Here is a 24,530-nt window from a genome sequence, read left to right as displayed (position 1 = left end):
ACCCCTTGGTAAAGATAGTTTCTCCCAGGAGGAGGGTCCTAAGCCTGGCAAACCCCGCCCCGCCTCTGGCCCAGACCCGGGGGCACGCCCCCCGACCGCCTCTCCAGCGCTCGTCTCTTCCCCGCCCCTTCCGCTCGGCCTCGGCTGAGCCTGTTCGGTGGGCGGGGCGTGGGTAGGCCGTGACGTCACTGCCGGCTGGACGCCATCTTGCTGGTTTGCGGCCGATCTTGGATGTGGCGGCAGCGGTGGTGAGGGCGTGGGGAAGGGTGGGGTGAGGGGGCGAGGCCGCGGCGAGGGCGGCGAAACTCTCCTCCCCCTCAACCCCACCGCGTGGGACGGCGTGAGCGCGGTATCGGAGGGATGTCCGCCTTCTCTGAGGCGGCGCTGGAGAAGAAGCTGTCGGAGTTGAGCAACTCGCAGCAGAGCGTGCAGACCCTGTCCCTGTGGCTCATCCACCACCGCAAACACTCGCGGCCCATCGTCACCGTGTGGGAGCGGGAGCTGCGGAAAGGTGAGTCGGCCGCGCCTCTCGGCCTCTCCCCGCCGCTCCTCGCCACCCGGCCAGTTCCCTGGCATCCCCGGGACCACCCTCCTCCTTGGGAGCCCCACTCCCCTAGGGACCCCAACTCCCGGCTGCCCCGCACCCCGCCTCCCCAGCGCCCCGGGCTCCCTGGCGTCGGTGGTCTGCGGGCCAGGAGGAGCGGCGTGTACTGCGCTTCCTGCAAAGTCTACGTTTAGTAGGTGTTGTTGAAGGTATTGTATAAAGGATTAACATTTCTATTGGTTTAACGCGGAAACGGTAGCGAGGGGCTCTGCACTCCGCACCTAATTACAGTCAGAAATTTAGGCAGTCAGGTGTTTTCGTTGGGTACGTTATAATGGAGGATAGAGGAGGGGAAAGATTGGTATGGGGAGATACTTCCATTATTTCTGTAACACATCAACTCAAACTTGTAAAATTAAGGGGAATCATAGTTTTAGAGCTGGGGAGTGTAAAATAAGATGCGTGATGCAATGGGAAGAACTCTGAATTTGTAGATTTTAGAGGAGATGGATTAGGGAGATTTCTTAATTTCTGGATTGCAAGTGCCTCACCTGAAAATGAGGGAATTAGATTAAGTTGATCCAAGGTCCTTTCTTGCTCTATGATTAGATGCCTCTAGGGCAGCGTCTTTATTTTACAAAGCATTCTATAGTGCTCCTGTAAATAAAGTTAACTTTTTTTCAGCTGTAGTCTGCTGTCACTAAAATATCTAGAAAAATCATTTCACTACTGCAGAGCAGATTTATCCGTAAGAACTGATTGTATGATGGTACGACTGAAAATTAAAATATTTCATTTGCTTAGTCTGAATTTGTACCTTAATTCTTATTTCATTGGATAAAGAGAATGGGCACTGTTAATTGTTGTTTCAGACATCCTGATGTACCTGATATGATGGTTATTCATTAATTGTTTTAACAAGCCGTTATTAATCAAGTAGATGCTTGTGTACTGATCCATATGAAAGTCACATGATAAGTATTAATATCAGAGCCAGAATGTGGCATTGGCTATATAGAATGGAGACATTCTGTATATTTTCTTGTGTATTTGCTTGTGGTTAATCCCTTAGAACAGTGGTCCCCAACCTTTTTGACACCAGAGACTGGTTTCATGGAAGACAATTTTTCCACGGACCTGGGGGTGGGGGCGGGATGGTTTGGGGATGATTCAAGAGCATTACATTTATTGTGCACTTTATTTCTATTATTATTACGTTGTAATACATAATGAAATAATTGTACAACTCACTATAATGCAGAATCAGTGGGAGCCCTGAGCTTGTTTTCCTGCAACTAGATGCTCCCATCTGGGGGTGATGGGAGACAGTGATACCCTAAGTGTGTTGCTTATGTCCAGTCTACTCCGTAAGATGCAGCTTAATTGTCACTTGCCACTCACTGATAGGGTTTTGATATGAGTCTGCAAGCAGTTGATTTATTATGGTCTCTGTGCAGTCAAACCTCTCTGCCAGTGGTAATCTGTATTTGCTCCCCAGCGCTAGCATCACCGCCTCAGCTCCACCTCAGATCATCAGGCATTAGATTCTCATAAGGAGCATGCAACCTAGATCCCTAGCATGCGCAGTTCACAGTAGGGTTCATGCTCCTATGAGAATTTAATGCTGCTGCTGATCTGACAGGAGGTGGAGCTCAGGTGGTAATGCGAGTGACGGGGAGCGGCTGTAAATACAGATGAAGCTTCCCTCACTTGCCCACTGCTCACCTCCTGCTGTGCAGCCCAGTTCCTAACATGCCATGGACCAGTACCGGTCTGTGGCCCAGCAGTTGGGGACCCCTGCCTTAGAAGAAGTTGATGTAGAGCGCTGTTTTTCACTTCATATGTAAGTGTATGTGTATTGGCTCTCATGGAGGAATTCACCTGTGAGTGGCCGAAAAGGTTTGAGAAACACAGATATAAATGTCTGGCAAATAGCTGTGAACTTTGAGAAGGCAGAAATTGTCTTTGCTTTTCTACCTTACTAGATATGAAAATCAGCAACAGGTTTATATTTGGGGGTGGGGTGGGGAGGGGAGAAAGAGCATAAGGATTGGTACCCAGATTGTTCTTAAGAACTACCACAAATCAGTAGGAAAATGGCCATACTGTTAAAGGCATTTTACATAAGCAGAAACACCTGAAAGGCCAATAAATGATACTCAATCTTACTAATCAAGAAAAAATAAATTAATGAAGTACCACTTTTTAGACCCTTTGGTTTGCAAAATTAAAATTATGATAGGAAATGCCCTGGCAGTCCAGTGGTTAGGACCCGGCGTTTTCACTGCCTGGGGCCCCAGTTCGATTTCTGGTTGGAGAAGTAAGATCCCATGGGGTACAGCCAAAAAAAAAAAAAAGAAAAAAAGGTGTGACAGTACCAAGGATTGGTGAGGATGACAGGAAACAACTCTCTTACACTGCTGATTGTAGTGTAAAAAAGGAGATGAACTTAGCAACCGCTAATGAAGTTGAAGGTATATGTCCTTTGGCCTACCAGTTCCATGAATATATCCTGGAAACTCAAGAAATTATGTTTATTGTAGCCTCTTAATAACAAAATTAGATAAACACTTTAAACATCTCATTAGTTAGAGTATGGACAAATATATTTTGTCTTTCATACAATATAATATAATACTGTCCAACAGTTTTTGTGAATGACTAGAGCTGCATGAAACAACATGACATGAATGTTGGGCTAAGAAAGCAAGGTGCAGACCAATATGCTATATAGTGAAAGTTTGAAAACATGCAAAACAATACTCTATATTGTTTACAGATATCTGTAGCTAGAACATGCATAGAAATGATTAACACGATAGTCCAAGATAGTGGCTACCATAAGGAAGAGAGGGAATGAAAATGGATCTGTGTTAACTTATAGTACATATATATGAAACATTTTTTGAAACAAATGGAAAATGATAAGATGTTCTATTAGCTGAGTTGGGGGATGCTTTCATATGTTTAAACGTTTCATAAATAGAAAGAATTAAAGGCATATAAACAGCTGCTTTAGGAGGAGAGTAGTGTTGGGTGATGATGGTGATGATAGAAATGGTGGTAATAGTGGAGGTGATGATCATGCTTCTACTGCTGCTGCTGCAGTTCTCAGTGTGGTGTGGGCTTTTCTGCCAAGGGTTTCCTTTCCTTGACACATGATTGTGCCTTTGTAGGGTGTAGCCATTATGTCTTCCCCATTCTCTGCAGTTTTGCTCATCAACTTTAGGATCCTCTGTTTCCTTTAGCATAATGATAATGACAGTAATTTACTGAGTACAAGGCATTGTTTTAGACACCTTACTGTGATATCTTGACTCCTCACATTATCTCTGCAAAGTAAGTATTTTTGAAAGGAATTGATCAAATTTGAAATGTCAAGAAATAAACTAAGGAAAATTAGTTGAACATTTTGTATTAAGCTAGGCATTCTTTAGTTTCTTGAAGTATTTAAAGAAGACAAAAATGTGACATTGGTAGGAAAAGTTACTGCTCAAAATATGAGAATGAGTAGGTAAAATGATACATCAGTTATGGTAATCATGCAGTTGTGAAGATTTCCCCTTTGTCTACTTTTCTTATTTTTGTCTCCTTTAAAGAAAGATAATTTCTTTTTGGAGGGATATACCCCATGGCCCTTATGAAGACCAAAGTAGCTATAATTTCCCTGATAAATGCAATAGAGTGTAACCAAAAACATAAGTGACCATTTTGTTGTTTTGTAACAGCTCTATTGAGTTATAATTAAGATACCATACAATTCACCCATTTGGTTTTTAGTATATCATATAGTTGTAAAACCATCACCACAATAAATTTTAGAACATTTTCATAACCCATGCCTTTTAGCCATCATTCCCGCTTCCCCACCTCTAGGCAACCACTAATTTACTTTGTTTCTATAGATTTGCCTTAAATGGAATCATATGATATATAGTCTTTTGTGACTAGGCTTCCTTTGGTTAGGATAATGTCCTCTAGGCTCATTCTTGTTGTAGCATGTATTTAGTACTTCATCCCTTTATATGGCCAAATAATAATCCATTGTATGCATTTATCCATTCATCAGTTGATAGACATTTGGGTTGATTCCACTTTTTGGCTATTATGAACAATACTGCTATGGACATTTGTGTACAAGTTTTTGTGTGGATGTGTTTTAATTTTTCTTGGATATATACCTAGGAATAGAATTGCTAGGTCATATATGAACTCTACATTGAACGTTTTGGGGAGTTGCCAGACTGTTTTCCATAGTGACTGCATCATTATACATTCCTGCCTGCAGTGTATGGGGTCCAATTTCTCCACATCTTTAACAACACTTATTATTATCATCTGTCTTTTTGATTATAGCCACCCTGTTGGGTGTAAAGTGTCTTGTGGTTTTGATTTGTGTTTCCCTGATGACTAATGATGTTGAGCATATTTTCATGTGCTTATTGGCCATTTGTATGTCGTCTTTGGAGAACTGTCTATTCAGATCCTTGCCCATTTTAAAATTGCATTGTCTTTTTTTTTAATTTTAGAATTTTTTTTTATACAACAGGTTCTTATTAGTTGTCTTTTATTATTAAGTATTCTTTATGTATTTTATTTTATTTTTTAAATGTATTTTTATTTTTATTTTTTAAAATTTATTTTTACATCTTTATTGAAGTATAATTGCTTTACAATGGTGTGTTAGTTTCTGCTTTATAACAAAGTGAATCAGCTATACATATATCTTCATGTATTTTACATACAAGTCTGTTATCAGATCCATGACTTGCAAATATTTTCTCCCATTCATTGGGTTGTCTTTTCACTTTCTTAATACTGTCTTTTGAAGGTGATTGTTTTAAACTCTGAACTTCTCAGTAGTGGGCTAAATTATAAATTCGACCACTAATTAAATTATATGTTGCATTAATTGCTGTAGAAATATCATCCATGAATGTACCAGAATTTACGAAACAACACTGACAGGCTCTTTCCTACATGCAAACACTAGGCTCTTGCCTACATGCAAGTACAAGAACAACAGATCTCTGCAAGAGTTGTAGAAAGAGAATAGGTAGGAGGAAGTTCTTTGCAGTTGATTAGAGTTGCTGCTTTCAGTAGTCTAGTTGATTGAGTCCTTTACACTTGCCTCTTGTATGTTATTCATATTTGAGTCTTAAAAAAATCATAATTGCCTCAGCCCTTTAGAGTATGTTAATTCACCCTGTATTTATTATCTTATATATGTCTAGCATTGGATATATTCCAGTAATAAAACAACGTTTTGTTTTGTTTTGTTTTGGCCATGCCGTGTGGCTTGCGGGATCTTAGTTCCCTGACCAGGGATTGAACCCGGGCCACAGCAGTGAAAGTGCCGGGTCCTAACCACTGGACCGGCAGGGATATATTTATATGTCAAATATATTTCAATTAAAAAAATAAATAAAAAGAAAGAAAGTTGGTCCCTGCCCTCATAGAATTTGTAGTCTCATGGGGAGGGCAAACAATGAACAAGAAAATTGTAAATATAAATTTTGTATTAAGTGCATTTAAGGGAGGAGAACCTTAAGTAGTTAGATGGTGAGGGAAATCATCTCTGTAAGGTGACCTTCAATTAAAGACCTCTCTGAACCAGCTATTCTGTAAGTGGAGAGGAGGTATTCAGCTACTGGGGTATTTGAAGATGCTGAGGCAAGAAATAGCTTGGAATGCAAAGAGCCAAACCTGGGAATGTTCAGCCCTTGAGTGCTTGTTACGGTTTTTCTCCAACTGGCAACAATTAAACTGCCTAAAGTTTAGATTTTCGTTCTATTTGTAATCACTCGTTAAAATCAGCACTTTGTTATCAATAAACTGTATTAGACATCTTTCAGGGAACTAATTATCACTTTATATTGTATTATGGACTGGGGGGTTATGTGTTGGTTATGAAGTAGATAGTGGGTTCCTATAGGTGGTTGTTTTCCTTTTCCAAGTTTTAGCCTGCATAATCTCAACATATTGCCTTTGATAAAGGTTCTTAAATATGTCGAATTAACATTTATATTCATGAATATGGCTTTAGGTTTGTAAGTGGTGCTAAAATAAGTACCGTATATTCTTAGATGCTCTATTTGGTTTTAGAAAAATACAAAAGGTTAAAGAACATTTTTCATCTGCTTTAAAAACATGTAGTCATATAAATCCTTAAAACGAAGAGATTCTGTTTTTGAATTGACAATTCAATGGCTTTTATATTGTCTAATACTGTTATTTTGGACAATAATATTATACTTTTTTGTAGCTAGAATTAAACAAGTAAGTTAGACAGTGTTTATATTTTGTTAGTTACACTAAGAATTTGTTTTTCTCAAATCTGTATGACTTTTATGCACCCCAGTGTAGTCATCATCCAGCTGTAACAGTTATATTCTTTGTTAACAACTTTAAAAAAGTTAATTTCTTAAAATATCATCAAATATCCAGCTAGTATTTGTTTCCTTGATTGTCTCACTTTTTTTTTTTTTAGCCAGTTATTTGAATTAGGATGCAAGTAAAGTTTCTTCATTGCATTTGATTATTATATTTAAGTTCCTTTACGTCTATGGATTCCCTCTTTTATTTTAAATTTATTCTTTGAAAAAATCACATTGGTTGTTCCATAGATATTCTCAGGGTCTAGACCAGGGATTATCGACTGTATGATTAAAGGATCCCTTTATTTTTGTAAAAATTATTAAAGGCCCCAGATCTTTCATTTATGTGGTTTATATTTATTGGGAGTTATATTAGAAAGTGAAACATTGAAAAATATTTATTTAATAACTATTATTTTAAAACTGTGGTACTAAATTGATTTTATGTTAACATAAAATGACGTTTTTAATGAAAAATAACTTAAAAATATTAGAGAAAGGAGTGATTGTTTTACATTTTTGCAAATCTTTATGCCTGTCTTAATTAAAGACAGCTGAATTCTCATGTCAGGTTTTGCATTCAGTCTTCTTGTGATGTATATCACATAACCTGAGGAATATACTAACTGTACACAGGTGAGAGGATGAGAGCGAAAAAGACAAATAATGTCTTAGTATTATTGTGAAAATAGTTCTGAGTTCATGGACTCCATGAAAGGGTTTTGAGGACCCACCAACAATTCACAAACCAGATACTAAGAGCTAGACCATTTCCTATTATTGGTAGTTAGGTCAAGAGGCTAGCAGACATTGCTTTGCCTTAAGCAGACATATTCCTTCCAAAATGTTAATTCCTACTCAGTGTGAACTTAAACCAAATTTATGAAATTTCCCTTTGGGTTATAATATAATTTTCTTTAGGTTCTCTTTCCTATAACATACAGCTTTAAAAAAAATCGATGATTTGCTGTTGTTTTTACGGCTCCAAAATTTAAGCAAATTATCCTTAAATTTCCAATAAAAATAAAGGTGTGCGCCTACATTAAACAAACATAATTATAGTTCATAATTTTACAAGTGTATTTTTTAATAAAATGAAATTTTCATTTGATATGTAAAAGTTTCTCCTGTTGGTTTCCTTTACTCAGCAAATACCTATTGAGCTCCTGCTCTGTTGCTAGACAAGGATGATTCAGTGGATAAGGGAGACAGCTTACACATCAGTCAGGGCAACAGACTCTGCTAAATTAGTAACTTCATAGTGATACAAAAGAGAAATATCAATATAATTGGGAAACTAGCTCAGTTTAGGCAATCAGGAAAGGCTTCTTTGATTTGAGATTTGAAGTAAAGAATTTACTAGGAGCTGTACAAAGTGTGTAGACATAGTTTTTACTGTTGCTTTAATCGTTTGAATGTGGTTTTATGTCAAACAAAGATTATTTGACATTTTAAATGTAACATTTCAGTTCACAACTCCTTTTTGGAACTAGACAGGATAATAAAGTAAATATTTTAGGTAGACTTTTAATGTTTTATGTCTGCAAAGAACTTTAAGTGATTTAAGATTTTTAAAATCCTTTTGTTTGTAAAAATGTATGAAGAGGATTATAATAATGAATTATTTATGTAGTCACCTTGCAGTCATCTAGGTTATTTGGTCATTTTTGGTTCTCTAGCTTAACTCTTGGCTTTTATCAGGTACCTGTTAGTCTTGTTCTTCTTTTTATAGCTTTTCCTTAGTCCCTTTTATATCTATAATAACTGAGAAACTAAGAAAAAAATTACCATTCTATATACTTTCCAGGTGTATTTTTTAAAATACAGTATATTTTAGTAGGTAATAACATGCATGTAATACGAAATTGAAAAGTCACAGAGTCCTTTCCACTCTCCCCCCCCCACCCATTTTCCTTACCCTTAAGTTTATTCTTCCAGAATTTTCTATGCATATATAGTCATCTACATATGTTACAATTTCTTTCTCTCTTTCATGTTTAGACAAATGGTTGGATATTATATAGATTTCTCTGTGCTTTTGCTTTATTTTTCTTTTTACTATATCTTTCAGATTATGATGTATTTATATATATTATGTTGCCTCAATTAAAAAAATGACTGCACTGTATTCCATTTTATGGATGCACCAAAGTTTATATAACTGTTACTCTATTGATGAACATTTAGGATGTGTCAGTTTATCTTACAGTTTATAAATATTCATTTATGTTACTAAATATTCTTGTTATTTTCTTAACGGTTTCAGCTGATAGAAGTGGTAGGCATTGGTTTATCACACCATTTTTTTTTTTTTTTTTTAAGGAATCAGTTTTCTTTCTTTCTTTCTTTCTTTCTGTCTTCCTTCCTTCCTTCCTTCCTTCCTTCCTTCCTTCCTTCCTTCCTTCCTTTCTTTCTTTCTTTCTTTCTTTCTTTATGGCTGTGTTGGGTCTTCGTTTCTGTGCGAGGGCTTTCTCTAGTTGTGGCAAGCGGGGGCCACTCTTCATCGCAGTGCGCAGGCCTCTCACTGTCGCGGCCTCTCTTGTTGCGGAGCACAGGCTCCAGACACGCAGGCTCAGTAGTTGTGGCTCACGGGCCCAGTTGCTCCGCGGCATGTGGGATCTTCCCAGACCAGGGCTCGAACCCGTGTCCCCTGCATTGGCAGTCAGATTCTCAGCCACTGCGCCACCAGGGAAGCCCTATCACACCATTTTTTTTAAGTTCTTTTTACCTCCACCCATTTGAAATGCCTCCTTTAACATACACTCAGTTTTCATATGTGTTTGGCATATTTGTAGACTGTCATTCTGCTCCATTCATCGGTCTACTCATGTATCACTGTCACGCTCTTTATTATGTTTTCACATCTAGTAGGACATCCCGCTCCAACCCCCCGCCGGCCTGCAAATTGCTCTTTTTTTTTTTTTTTTCAGAGTTTTCTTGTGTCTTCTTGTTTTGTTTTTCCATATAAACACTAGAATCAACTTGCCATTTGCAAGAAAAAAATTATTTTGGTATTTTATTAGCTCAAAGAGAATTCACATCTTTTTTTTTTTTTCCTTTCTGCATGGTATGTGGGATCTTAGTTCCCTGACCAGGGATTGAACCTGTGCCCCCTGCAGTGGAAGCTCAGAGTCTTAACCACTGGACTGCCAGGAAATTCCCGAGAATTTACATCTTTATGATGGCTAATCTTCTTAGGCTGAGAACCGTGCAGTCTTATTCTAAATGTATTTGTTGTAATTGTTTAAGTAAGTGGTTCTCAAACTTGTTCAGGTATTAGTTCATGATGCCTTGTAAAGCCCTGTGAAGACCATCACGAAATGCACATTTAAGTTTACAATAACTATAACTTTGCACTAAATGTATCTCATTTAATTCTAGTACAGGCTAATAGAAGAAAGTGTCAGAGGATTGTCATGTTATGCAAAAGCACTTAAAACTGAAAACATTTATATTAAGTTTTTGTTTGTTTTTGGTTTTTTTGTAAATTGGGAAAATGGTTTGCATTGGTTGATTTTTGTGATGACGTTTTGGTCCAGTTCAAGGAATATTCTTCTTCAAGAGCATGGTTTAAAAACCTTATCTATTTATGAATGGATGAAGAAGATGTGGTACATATATGCAATGGAATACTACTCAGCCATAAAAAAGAATGAAATAATTCCATTTGCAGCAACATGGATGGACTTAGAGATTGTCATACTAAGTGAAGTAAGTCAGAAAGAGAATGACAAATGCCATATGATATCACTTGTATGTGGAATCTAAAACATAACACAAATGAACCTATCTATGAAACAGAAACAGACTCACAGACCTAGAGAATAGACTTGTGGTTGCTAAGGGAGGCGGGGGAGGGATGGACTGGGAGTTTAGGGTTAGTAGATGCAAACTATTATATATGGAATGGATAAACAACAAGGTCCTACTGTATGGCACAGGGAACTATATTCACTATCCTGTGATAAACCATAATGGAAAAGAATATAAAAAAGAATGTATATATATGTATAACTGAATCATCTTGCTGTATAGCAAAAATTAACACAACATTGCAAATCAACTACACGACAATTAAAAAAAATCCTTGTCTATTTAATTCAACATGCTGTTTTCATCTCTTTAGTATTGGAATAAATCATAATGTGTACTGTATTCTATTTTATAGATTATTCTTTTAAACAAGGAGGTTTGGGTAGTTAAGGACCATATTTTTCCTGAACTACTAAAAAATTCAGTTTTCTTAGTAGAAAATCATGAGTTATCTTGAACAGCACTTGTGATGGTTAATTTTATGTGTCAAATTGACTGGGCCACAGGTGGCTTTAGATATTTGGTCAAACAGTATTTTAGGTATGTCTGCGAAGATGTTTCTGGCTGAGATAAAACATTTGAATCTGTAGAGTGAATAAAGCAAATTGGCCTTCTTAGTGTTGATGGGCCTCTTTCAGTCAGTTGAAGGCTGGAATGGAACAAAAAGGCTGACGCTTCTGTGAGTAAGAGGGAAACTTGTCCTGCCTGACTGCCTTCTTTCCTGCCTTTGACTTAAAGTGAAACATGGGCTCTTCCTGGATCTTGAGGCTGCTTTCTGACAAGTGCTATGCCATCAGCTCTCCTGGGTCTCCAGTTTGCTGACTGCAGATCTTGGGACTTGACAGCCTCTATAATCACATGAACCAGTTCCTTATAATATCTTTCTGTGTATGCACACACACTTTACTAGTTCTGTTTCTCTGGAAAACCCTGAGTAATGTAGTACATAATCCAGATTTACAACAGTTTAATTAGTAAATCAACTAATAATGTGGATTTAATCCAAGTTATTGTTTTAGAATTTTAAAAATGCAGTTGATGTGCTATAACTAGCACATAGAAAATGCTTAATGATTAAGAATAATTTCACTTTATATATTTATTTTATTTTATTTTAAAATTTTTTTTAAATTTATTTTTATTTTTTTTTTGGCTGCGTTGGGTCTTTGTTGCTGTGTGCGGGCTTTCTCTAGTTGTGGCGAGTGGGGGCTACTCTTCGTTGCAGTGCACAGGCTTCTTGTTTCAGTGGCTTCTCTTGTTGTGGAGCACGGGCTCTAGGCGCGTGGGCTTCAGTAGTTGTGGCTCACAGGCTCTAGAGCGCAGGCTCAGTAGTTGTGGCGCATGGGCTTGGTTGCTCCACAGCATGTGGGATCTTCCCGGATCAGAGATTGAACCCGTGTCCCCTGCATTGGCAGGTGGATTCTTAACCACTGCGCCACCAGGGAAGTCCCACTTTATATATTTGTAATTGACACTTTAGGTGTAATTTTTGCTTTCTTCCATCAATATGCTGATGATTCAATATTCTTTTTTTTTTTTTTTAGCAGTCTCAGTGTCACTGTATTTCGTGAGCACCTCAAACTCAGCACATACAACGCAACACTTAATCATCTTTCCCTACTCTTGTCCCACTTCCCTGTTACTCTTCCTGTATTTCCTATTTGAGTGAAAGGGATTACTGTCTACCAGTTGCCTAATTTCAGAAATTCAAGATTATCTTGACCCCTCTCTTCATACATGCCTCACCTGCAGCTTTTTTATTGCTATTTTAGCAGTATTCTGTTTGTCTCTGCTATCCCATCCCATTGCCCAGCTCCTCATCTTTTACTAGCACTCTTGCAGTAATCCTACTCCTAGGTATATATTCAGAAGAATTGAAAGTAGGTATTCAAACAAATACTATACAAGAATGCTCGTAGCAGTGTTATTCACAGTACTCAAAAGGTGGAAACAACCTGAACGTCCATTAGTGGATGAATAGATTTATGTGGTATATCCATGCAATGGAATATTATTCAGCCATAGAAAGGAATGAAATAGTGATTCATGGTACAATGTGGATGAACCTAAAAAACATGAAGTGAGGACTTACCTGGTGGTCCAGTGGTTAAGAATCCTCCTGCCAGTGCAGGGGACATAGGTTCGATCCCTGCTCCAGGAAGATCCCACGTGCTGCGGGGCAATTAAGCCAGTGCGCCACAACTACTGAGCCCATGCTCTAGAGCCCATGAGCTGCAACTACTGAGCCCACGCGCCACAACTACTGAAGCCTGCATGCCTAGAGCCTGTGCTCCACAACAAGAGAAGCCACTGCAATGAGGAGCCCGAGCACCACAACGAAGAGTAGCCCCCGCTCACTGCAACTAGAGAAAGCCTGCGCTCAGCAACGAAGGCCCAACAGCAGCGTAAAGAAAAAGAAAAAATGAAGAGAAAGAAGCCAGACACAAAAGGTCACATATTGTAGGATTTCATTTTATATGAAATATCTGTTGGATACCAATAGAATAGATGAATCCACGAAGAGAGAAAGTCATTGCCAGAGACTGGGTGGAGAAGAGTAATGGGAAATGAATGACTGTTTAATGGGTATGAAGTTGTCTTTGGGGGTGACAAAAGTGTTTTGGAAATAGATGTAGGTGATAGTTGCACAGCCATATGGTAAATTCTCCTGGATTATACACTTTAACATGGTTAATTTAATGTAATGTGAACTTTCTCTCAATTAAAAAAAAGATGATATAGGGAATTACCCAGCGGTCCAGTGGTTAAGACTCCAGGCTTTTATTGCCAAGGGCACAGGTTTGATCCCTCGTTGGGGAACTAAAATCCCACAAGCCTCACAGTGTGGCCAAAAAAATAAAAATAAAAAATATAAAAATTAAAAAAGATGATATAAACACATTGCACTTTTATGTGTCTTTATATTGTTGTTGTCACAAACTGCATTTTTTTGTTTTTTTGTTTTTGGCTGTGCAGTGCACCATGTGCAGTATGCAGCATGCGGGGTCTTAGTTCCCTGACCAGGGATCGAACCCGCGCCCCCTGCATTGGGAGCGCGGAGTCTTAACCACTGGACCACCAGGGAAATCCCACAAACTACATCTTATATATGTTGTGTGCCCATCATCAGACTTACTATTATTTTATACATTTCTATTTTAATTCACATAGGAAACAAAAAGAGAAGTTACCAACCAAAAAATAAAGTAATACTGGCTTTTATATTTACTTATGTAGATACTTTACTGATGTTCATTATTTCTTTATATGGCTTCTAGTTAAGATCTAGTGTCCTTTCATGTCAGTCTGAAAGGCTCTCTTTAGCAGTTCTTGTAGGAGACATCTACTACCAATAAAGTCCTTCAGGTTTTGTTTACCTTGAAATGTCTTAATTTCTTCTTCATTATTGAAAGGTAGTTTTGCCAGATTTAAAATTCTTGGTCGACATTCCCCACCTCACCCACACCCCCAGGGGTTTAAATATGGCATCTCATAGCCTTCTGGCCTCCACAGTTTGATGAGAAATTGTTAATTTTATTGAGGCTCCCTTGTGTTTACATGACAATGAGTCGCTAATTGCTGCTTTCAAAAATTCTTTGTCTTTGGACAGTTTGATTATAATGTTTCTCAGTGTGGGTCTCTGAGTTATTCCTACCTGGAGTTCATTGAGCTTCTTAGATTCGTAGATTCATGTCTTTTTTAAAATTTGGGGAGTTTTTGGCCATTATTTCTCCAAATATTCTTTATGCACCCTCTTCTCTTTCTCAGACTCCTATAATGTATGTTTGTTGGCTTGGTGGTGTCCCACAGGCCCATTTTACTCTGTTCTCTTGCCTTTATTCTTTTTCTTTCTGGTCCCCAGACTCCATTTCAATGGTCTTATCTTCATATTTGCCAGTTCTCTTTATCCTTGACATTTTCTGTGGTGTCACCTCCATGTACTTTTTATTGCTATTATTATAGCATTTAACATATAGTATTTTAGTGGTTCTGTGTTGAGTTTCTTATTAGTGGAGGACTGAGCCTATTCCTTTGTTTCCTCAACGTAGCATACAGTAGATACACAGTAAGTATGTGTTGAGGGAGTTACTGAATGAATGTTGCAAAGTATATAGAATCTGAGACTTTTAGAGCTAGAAGGAGTATTGCAGAATGTTTTGCTGTTTTTTTTAAGAGTAGTGCCTGAATTAGGAACGTCTGACATCATTTATTTATTTATTTATTTATTTATTTATTTATTTATTTATTTATTTATTTATTTATTTATTTATTTATTTATTTATTTATTTATTTATGGCTGTGTTGGGTCTTCGTTTCTGTGCGAGGGCTTTCTCTAGTTGTGGCAAGCGGGGGCCACTCTTCATCGCGGTGCACATGCCTCTCACTATCGCAGCCTCTCTTGTTGCAGAGCACAGGCTCCAGATGCGCAGGCTCAGTAATTATGGCTCACGGGCCCAGTTGCTCCGCGGCATGTGGGATCTTCCCAGACCAGGGCTCGAACCCGTGTCCCCTTCATTGGCAGGCAGACTCTCAACCACTGCGCCACCAGGGAAACCCTGACATCTTAAGGCAAATATTGAACTCCATTTATGAACATTTACCTGATTGAGAGAAAGACTTGAAAAATTTCCAGCTTTTTCAGTCTGTCATGTTGTTCTGCCCTTGCCATATTTATCCATCTTTAGAGAAGTGGTTCTTAAAGTGTGGTGACTGGATGCCCCTTGGTGGATCACTAAGACCCTTTTAAGAGGCATATGGAACAAGGTAAAAAATGTTTTCATATTATTACTAAGATGTTCTCTCTCCCCTGGCCCTTTTCACTGTGTTGGCATGTTCTGTGGTGGTGTAAAAGCAAAGGTAGGTGAAAACTGGTAGCGTCTAATTATTAGTCAAGGCAGAGACACCAGACTGTACCAGTAATCACTGTATTTTTCACACCACACGTTCACAGCTTAAAAAATATAATATCACTTACCTGACAGTGCTCATCAACGTAGCTCAGATTACTAATTTTGTTAACTCTTGACCCTTGAGTGCATGTGTCTCTGTGTGTGTGTGCACGTGCACTTTTTTCGTTGTGTAAAATATACATAACATAAAATTTAACGTTTTAACCTTTTTTTCTTTCTCTTTATTGTGGTAAAATATACATAATATAAATTTACCATTTTAACCATTTTTTAAGTGTACAGTTCAGTGCAGTTAAGTCCATTCACATTGTTTTGCAGCCGTCATCACCATCCACCACCAGAACTTTTTTCATTTTCCCAAACTGAAACTCCATTCCCATTAAACAATAATTCCCTTTTCTCTCCCAGCACCTGGCAACCACCCATCTACTTCCTGTCAGTTTGAATTCAGCTACTCTAGTTGCCTCATTTAAGTGAAATCATACAGTTTATTCTTTTGTGATTGGCTTATTTAACTTAGCATAATATCGTCAAGGTTCATCCATGCTGTAGCATGTGTCAGAACTTCTTTCCTTTTAAAAGGCTCTTGTATGTATATACCACATTTTATTTATTTGTCTGTTGATGACACTAGGGTTGCTTCCACTTTTTGGCTATTGTGAATAATGCTGGTATGAACCTGGTTGTACAAATATCTGTTTGAGTCCCTTCTTCTTTTGAGTATGTACCGAGAAGTGGAGTTGGTAAATCATATGGTAATTCGATGTTAATTTTTTTTTAAATAAATTTATTCTACTTATTTATTTTTGGCTGCATTGGATCTTTCGTTGCTGTGTGCGGGCTTTCTCTAGTTGCAGCGAGCGGGGGCTACTCTTCGTTGTGGTGCTCGGGCTCCTCATTGCGGTGGCTTCTCTTGTTGCGGAGCACGGGCTCTAGGCGCGTGGGCTTCAGTAGTTGCGACACATGGGCTCAGTAGTTGTGGCTCACAGGCTCTAGAATGCAGGCAGGCTCAGTAGTTGTGACACATGGGCTTAGTTGCTCTGCGGCATGTGGGATCTTCCTGGACCAGGGCTCGAACCCATGTCCCCTGCATAGGCGGGCAGATTCTTAACCACTGTGCCACCAGGAAAGCCCTCTATGTTTAATTTTTTGAGGAACAACTGTACTGTTTTCCATACTAGCTGTGCCATTTTACATTCCTACTTGCAGTGCACCAGGATTCCAATTTCTGCACGTTTTCATCAGTGCCTGTTATTTTCTGTTTTTTTCTTTTTTGTTTTGAAAAAAGACATTCTAATCGGAATGGAGTGGTATCTGTGGTTTTAATTTGCGGTTCCATGATGACTAGTGATGACTATATATGCAAGAGTTTTTCACTAGGCTCGCTCTTCTATTTTATTGGCCTATATGTCTGTCCTTACGCCTATACTACACTATTCTGATTACGATAGTTTTCTAGTAAGTATTGAGATCAGGAAGTATGAGTCTTTCAATTTTAATTTTCTTTTTAAATATTGTTGTGGCTATTTGGGATCATTTGGGAATCTATATGAATTTTAAGATGGGTTTTTCGATTTCTACCAAAATGCCATTGGGAGTTTGATAGGGATTGCATTTAATTTGTAGGTTGCTTTGAGCAGTGTTATCTTAGCAATATTAAGTCTTCCAATCCATGAAAATGGGATGTATTTCAATTTATTTGTATCTTCTTTTATTTCTTATTATAGGTTTCAATGTACAAATCTTACACCTCTTTGGTTAAACTTATTCCTAAGTATTTTATTCTTTTTGATATAATGGTAAGTAGAATTCTTAGTTTCTTTTTTGGATCATTCATTGTTAATCTATAGAAATGCAATTCATGTTTGAATGTTTTGTATTCTGCAACTTTGCTGAATTCATTTATTAGCTCTAACAGTTTTTTTGGACTCATTAGGGTTTTATACAAGTAACATCTGTGAACAGAGATAATTTTACCTCTTCTTTTCTAATTTGGATGTCTTATTTCTTTTTCTTACCTAACTGCTATGGCTGGAAGTTCCAATACTGTGTTGAATTAATGTGGTAAAAGTGAACATCCTTCTCTTTTTCCTGATCTTAGGGGAAAAGCTGTCAGTCTTTGACTATTGAGTATTGCATTAGAGGTGATTACATATCTTTTTAATAATCTGTGTGACAAAATGAGAAGTCTACATAAAGTACCGTATACTGAACATTCTGGAGGAAATACGCCTGTGTGATTGAGTTGTGAGCTAAACCAGATGGCTTTTTTCATGGAGCACCATTTTATTTGAAAAAATGACAAGAGAAACTGATTATTCAGACACGGATATTTGGCAGATGTTTTCTCAAAAAAATGAATATAATGAACCTGTTTCATCAAGGAAGACAACTGACAGTATTTGTTGCCCATTATAAAATTCAAGTTTTCAAGCAAAAATTAGTTTTGAAAAACTCAAATGTGCTTTCATGAGCGTGACAACTTTCCAATGCTTTTAAACACTTTTCCAGTGAAATCAATAGTGATACTTACAAATGTGATTTTTTTATATTGCCTAATAAAATGTTTCAGCAGTTGGAATGTTTGTGTAACTCAGCAAATCAGTATTTTTCAAAAGACTAATGCATGATGTTACAAAATTATACAGGAGTCAAAGATCCATTCAAAGAGCCTGGTAGCTTAAAGTATTTTAATGTAAGAGAGTTTTAGCAGTTCATTGATATGTTTTCAGATTCCATATTACAATTTAGAATCTTTTTAAAAACTACGACTTGTTGGATTTTGGTGTAGTTTCAAAGAATATCCATAATTATCTGTAAAGACTGTTAAAACACTTTTCTCTTACCAAGTTTATATTTGGGTGTGGTCTGCTCTTTTTTTACATTACTTTTACTAAAACAGTATACTGTGGTATGTTTAATAGGGAAGCAGATACGAGAATCCAGCTGTATTCTGTTGAACTGGAGATTAGCAAAAACAAAACAGTATGACTCCTCTCACTTAAAATTTTTTTGGTGGAAATATATTTTTTAAACAAATGTTATTTATGTTAACATATTTTAAAAATTGTTTTTAAATGAACTAGTGCATGTCTTAAGAATTCCTCTGTTTTAATTTTTAATAAGGTAAGTATTGGTGGATAAACAAAAGTTTTTTTGGGTTCTCAAGAATTTGTAAGAGTATGAAGGGGTCCTGAAACCAGAAAGTTTGAGAGCTGTTCTCAGATTAACAGAGACCATGGGTACTTTGCATTAATTTTCTTTTAGTCCATCTCTGTCTTGCCTAGGTTAATGTAGTAATTGTTTTCATTTTTAAAGCTTTAGCTTTCAGATTCTTTTGGAGCTAAGTCACTGAAATTGATATTAATGTTTATAAATAAATATGTAGAGTGAACACTGGATTTTGTTTCAACCACCCTCTTCTGGGAGTGCTTTTGTAGTGATTTTTTAGCTTCAAAACTAGAGGACGTAACATGAAATTTTTAAAAATACTGTTTATTTTTCTATAACTACAGATTCACATTCAGTTGTAAGAAATAATACAAAGAGGTCCTGTTTACCCATTTCCAGCTTCCCCCAATGATAGCATCATGGAAAACTAGTTTAAAATAAAATCTCTATAATTATAGATTTTGCAAAACATCATAACTGAGATATTGACGTTGATATAGACAAAATATGGAATATTTCTATCACCACAAGGAACCCTGATGTTGCCTTTTAATAGCCACATCCACCTCAATCCCGGCACACCCCTATTTAACCCCAGTTGATTGAATTTTTCTTTTATGTGTTATACTTTTAGTGTCAAGTTTAAGAACTCTGCTTAGCTCTGGATTCCAAAGATTTTTTTCCCTGTGTTTTGTTCTAAAATACTTATAGTTTTGCATTTAAGTCCATGATCCATTTTGAGTTAATTTTTAAATAAGGTGTGAAATTTAGGTCAAGGTTCAAATGCTCCAGCACCATTTGTTGAAAAGGCAGGCTGTCTTTCCTTTATTGAATTGCTTTGCTCCTTTGTCAAAATTGACTTGAGGGGGTGTGCTCAGAGCAGGGGGTCTGAAGAAATGGCTCGTCTGTTTACAACACACCGGACAGGAATCAGGGTTCATTGTGACAAGGGGCACAAAACTTGTGGCCTTCCTATGAACATATACCCAACACGTATCCCCCATTCACCTCCACGTGGCTGCTGGGCAGGACCGGTGGGACGGGGCTCAGTACTGGAAGGAAAGCTACAGTATTTAGTGGGGGTGTTTGTTTGCCACCTGGAGCCTGTCCGGTCCACGTGGGGCTGGGCCATGAGTGGTGTTACAGGCATAAAGGCTTTGAACCCCTCTCTTCAAGGAAAAAAGAAAAATAGATTCCGTCTATATGCCATTCTGGAAAAGGCAAAACAATGGAGACAATAAAAAGATCAGTGGTTGCCAGGAGTTTGGGGGGGAGGGGAGATGAATACATAGAATACAGAAGTTTTTATGAGCGGTGAAAATACTTTGTATGACATTATAATGATTTTATGTCGTCATACTTTTGTCCAAACCCATAGAACGTGCAACACTATTCACTTCATAAAGCGAACCCTAAGATGAACTAGGGATTTTGGTGATTATGATGTGTCAGTGCAGTTCAGCCTTAGTTAAAAAAAAAAAGTCTTAAAAAGAATTAACACTCAGGGTAGACGTTATTGGCAAAACCTTTGTTTCAGTTTTATATATGTATACACATTATATATGTGTGTGTTTGTTGGACTGTGATGTAAAATGTGATTTTTAGAATAAAAAAGTTTGCAGGTTACTGTAGTTATACTGGCAAATAAAAGCACAAATTAATCTAAAAAGAAAAAAAAAATTGACTTGAGCGTATTTGTGTGAGTCTGTTTCTGGGTTCTCTGTCCTATTCCATTGATCCATGTGTGTCTCCCTCCACCAATGCCACAGGTAATCTTGATAGCTATATGATAAGTCTTGAAATTGGGTAGATTGATTCCTTCCACTGTATTCCTTTGCAGAATTGTTTTAGCTACTCTGGTTCTTTTGCCTTTGTCTATAGACTTTAGAATAATCTGGTCTATATCAATAAAAATTATTTTGCTGGGATTTTGATAAGAGTTGCATTAATCCTGCATATCAGTTTAGGGAAAATTGACCTCTTTATTATGTAACATCTTCTAATCCATGAACATGGTATATTTCTCCATTTATTTAGATCTTCTTTGACTCTTTTTTACCAGTATTACGTAGCTTTCAGCATACAAGTCCTGAAAGTGTTTTGTTTTATTTACACTGAAGTATTTCAGTTATTTTGAGCAATTTAAAGGGGTATTGTATTTTTAATTTTATTTTTCTCATATTTATTCCTAATATATTGAAATACAACTGATATAATAGCCAAGACATGGAAACAACCTGAGTGTCTATCGAGAGATGAATGGATAAAGAAGTTGTGAGATATATACATATACATACACACACACACAGACACACACACACACACACACAGAGCAGAATATCATTCAGCCTTAAAGAAGTGAGGAAATGCTGCCATTTTTAACAATGTGGATGGGCCTTGAGGACGTAATGCTATGTGAAATAAATCAGAGAAGGAAATACTGTACGATCTCACTTATATGTTGAATCTTTAAAAAAAAAAAAAAAAAAAAAAGCCACAAACCCAAACTCAGAAAAAGAAAACAGATTTGTGGTTGCCAGAGGTCGAGGTGTAGGAGGGGGAATTGGAAGAAGGTGGTCAAAAGGTACAAACTAACAGTTCTAAGATAAATAAGTAGTAGGGATGTAATGTACAACATGATGACTATAATTAACACTGTTGTATGATATGTATGACAGTGTTAAGAAAATAAAGCCTAAGAGGTCTCATCACAAGGAGAAGAAAATTTTTTTATCTTTTTGTTTTTGCGTCTATACGAGATGATAGTTAACTTACTGTGGTAATCAGTTCACAGTATATGTAAACCAAACCATTATGCTGTACATCTTAAACTGATATAGTGCTGTGTGTCAATTATATCTCGAAAAACTGGGGTGGGGGAAGCAGCTTTTTCTTTATTTTTATGTGTCAATTTTATTTTATTTTATTTTTTACTTTTATTATTTCCTCATGCTTCCTTGTGTTTATTTTGTTCTTCTTATTCTAGGTTTTTGAGGTGGGAGCTTAGATTATTGATTTTAGACTTGTTCATCTTTTCTAGTGTGTGCATTTAGTGCTGCAAGTTTCTCTCAGCACTGCTTCAGCTTTATCCCACAAATTTTGTATTTTCAACATATTTGCATATGCTAGTTGAAGCATTTTTATGATGGCTGCCTTAAAATCTTTGTCAGTAATTCTCAAATCTCTGTCATCTTAGTGTTGGCATCTATTGACTGACTTTTTTCGTTCAGTTTGAGAGACTCCTGGTACTTGGTATGATGGAAATTTTGCTTGATCCATAGATTTTTTTGTATTATAAGACTCTGGACCTTACTTAATCCTGTTTTAGCTGGGTTTCTCTGACACTACCCCATCAGGGGAAGGAGATGTTCTTTGTTACTGTTGGGTGTGAGTGGGAGTTCTGGCTCCCCATGAGACTTCCACTGAGACCACAGAGTTGCTGGGCCACGGTGGAGGTGCTGACTTTCCACTAGGCCTTCTGTGACACCACCCCAGTGAGGAGTGCCTCCTTACTGCTGGGTGGGGTAGAAGCCCAGGCTCACTCCTTTGCCTTCTCTGACACTACTCTGGAGAGGTGTTGGGCTTCCACATTACAGCCTTTGCTGGTGTGGATGTGAGTGGGGTCACAGATTTTTATTTTTTCTCTTTTCCTTTCTGCGGTGTGTTTGGTTGGAGTAGATAGGGTATTTTCTAAAAGTTTTCTGTCTTGCTAGGCTGCCCTTTTCCTGCTCCTTTGACGAGAGTGAGAAGGCTTTTGTTGGAACTTTTTATATCTGCACCTGTTAGGATTTCTGGGTTGCTGGCCTCTTCAATTTTGAATCTGAGATATATGAGGCAAAATGAAAACTCTGGGAACTCACCTCGTGTTGAACTCCCAAGGTCCCTAGCCAGTCTGCTACCTTTTCTTTTCCTATGTTTGGTTTATTTATAATGTCTAGGATTTGTAGTTGTGCTTTGCAGGAGGAATAGGGAAAAGTATGTCTGCTCTATCTTCTCAGAAGCAGAAGTCCTCTACAAATTGGGCTTTATATTGGAATTGGTACACATCATTTGGAACTCTGAGACTAGTGTTTTCTACCAGTATTTTCTTGTCTTTGATATGATAGGATATTTTCAGGTTTGCCTGTTGTGTTAGTATTTTAACAAGCTTATTTTAATGTAACTGTATGCTAAACACTAAATTTTACTTTTTATCGGTTTAAAACATACATTTGTTGTATGTGTTTTAAAGTACAGTAGTATGTAAAACTGCTAAGTAAAAATTGATTGCAGAGAGGTCAGATATTCCCAGATTAATCTGTAAATTCAGGGCAGTCTGTAAGAAATTTATCTATAGATCATTGGGAAAAGTGAATGTGGAGGAAGAGCCAAGGCAATCTTTGTCTTGTGAATTTTGACAGTTTTGAAGGGAAAACAATAATGGAAGTAGTGTGCCCTTTTAGGTATCCACGCAGACTGTAAAGACATTGAAATTAGAAGAGTATGATGTTGGTAGAGGAAGAGAAATATATATATATGAAAGGAACAGAGTAGAGATTTGTGAGAAGATGTATTTTATGTGGGCATTTGGTAAATTAGACACTTGAAACTCATGTGATAAGAGATGGAATATTAATAAATGATTCTTAGATTCCTAACTAATATCATATGAAATTATTCCAGTTGAATTAAAGATATAACATTGAAAAGAATCAACTATGGAGTCATGTAAGAAAAATACATATTTATAATCATTTCTAGTTTTGGATCATGAAAGGACTTTCTAAATACAATATAGGCCATGAGTCATATAGGAAATAGATTTGGCTACATAAAGTTATAAAATCCCTGAATGCAGAAAATATCAAATTTTAATTTAAGCAACAGATTTGGAGAAAATATTTGCACTACCTAAAACAGGAAAAAGCTAATATGCATAACGTATAAAATGCTCCTGTGAGTTGATAAAAAACAAACAGCTCAGTAGTAAAATGGGGAACATGATGTGAGTGGGGAACTTGAATTGAATTCCTTCAATTTAGAAATGAAGGAATATAAATGACTGAGAAATCAGCTTTAGTAATATATAGGGAATTGCAAATAAAAACAGGATCATTTTACTCCCGAGAGATTGGCAAAGATCTTAAATATTAATAGTATTATGTTGATGTAGGGAAATGAGCATTTTCATGTGGTAGGAGTTCAAACAGTTGGCCTTTTTGGTGGGCAACTTGACAATATCTGTCAAAATTTAAACTGCATACCTTTTAACCTATCACCTCTGCCTGTCAGAATCTATCCTATAGAAATACTTGCTCAGGTTTACAAACATAAAGGTATTAAAGATTTGAAACAACATATATATATATATATATATGTATATATATATATACCATGTGACTAAGTAGTTATTAAAAGGAATGAGGCTCTTAAAGAGAGTTTGTAACAGATCTGTTTATGAACACAAAAATGCTTTGGATATATGAAGTGTGAAGAAAACTGTTTGTAAAACGTTATGTGTAACATGATCTTACTGAAGAAAAAATTCTGTGTATGTGTGTATCTGTGTATATGTGAATAAGTATATAGTATTTGCAAAGACACATTAAATGGTATGAAAAGGATACACATACTAAATAATTAACTCATTCATGGTGAGGGTGTGGAGATGAAAGGAGATTTCACTTTTTATGCTCAATTTTTATTTAATTTTTAAATTAACTGTTTATGATAGAC

General features: G+C 37.0%; 1 protein-coding gene and 1 non-coding gene across 2 annotated transcripts in view; both read left to right on the top strand.

The window, feature by feature from the left end:
* Positions 1–224: 224 nt before the first annotated feature.
* RPRD1A (regulation of nuclear pre-mRNA domain containing 1A) overlaps positions 225–24,530 on the top strand; it is a 72,772-nt gene continuing 48,466 nt past the window's right edge. Inside the window, exon 1 of the mRNA XM_068563512.1 lies at positions 225–511. Within this exon, the coding sequence (XP_068419613.1) occupies positions 361–511 (151 nt within the window). The 5' untranslated portion in view covers positions 225–360. The remainder of the gene's footprint in view (positions 512–24,530) is intronic.
* Positions 19,681–19,810, top strand: LOC137777070 (small nucleolar RNA SNORA11). The gene has a single exon (XR_011076401.1). It is a non-coding gene; the product is annotated as a small nucleolar RNA SNORA11 (small nucleolar RNA).

Source organism: Eschrichtius robustus, chromosome 14, assembly GCF_028021215.1.
Source record: "Eschrichtius robustus isolate mEscRob2 chromosome 14, mEscRob2.pri, whole genome shotgun sequence".
NCBI lineage: Eukaryota > Metazoa > Chordata > Mammalia > Artiodactyla > Eschrichtiidae > Eschrichtius > Eschrichtius robustus.
Note: the sequence above shows the minus strand (reverse complement) of the source record. Positions and strands in the feature narration are given on the sequence as shown.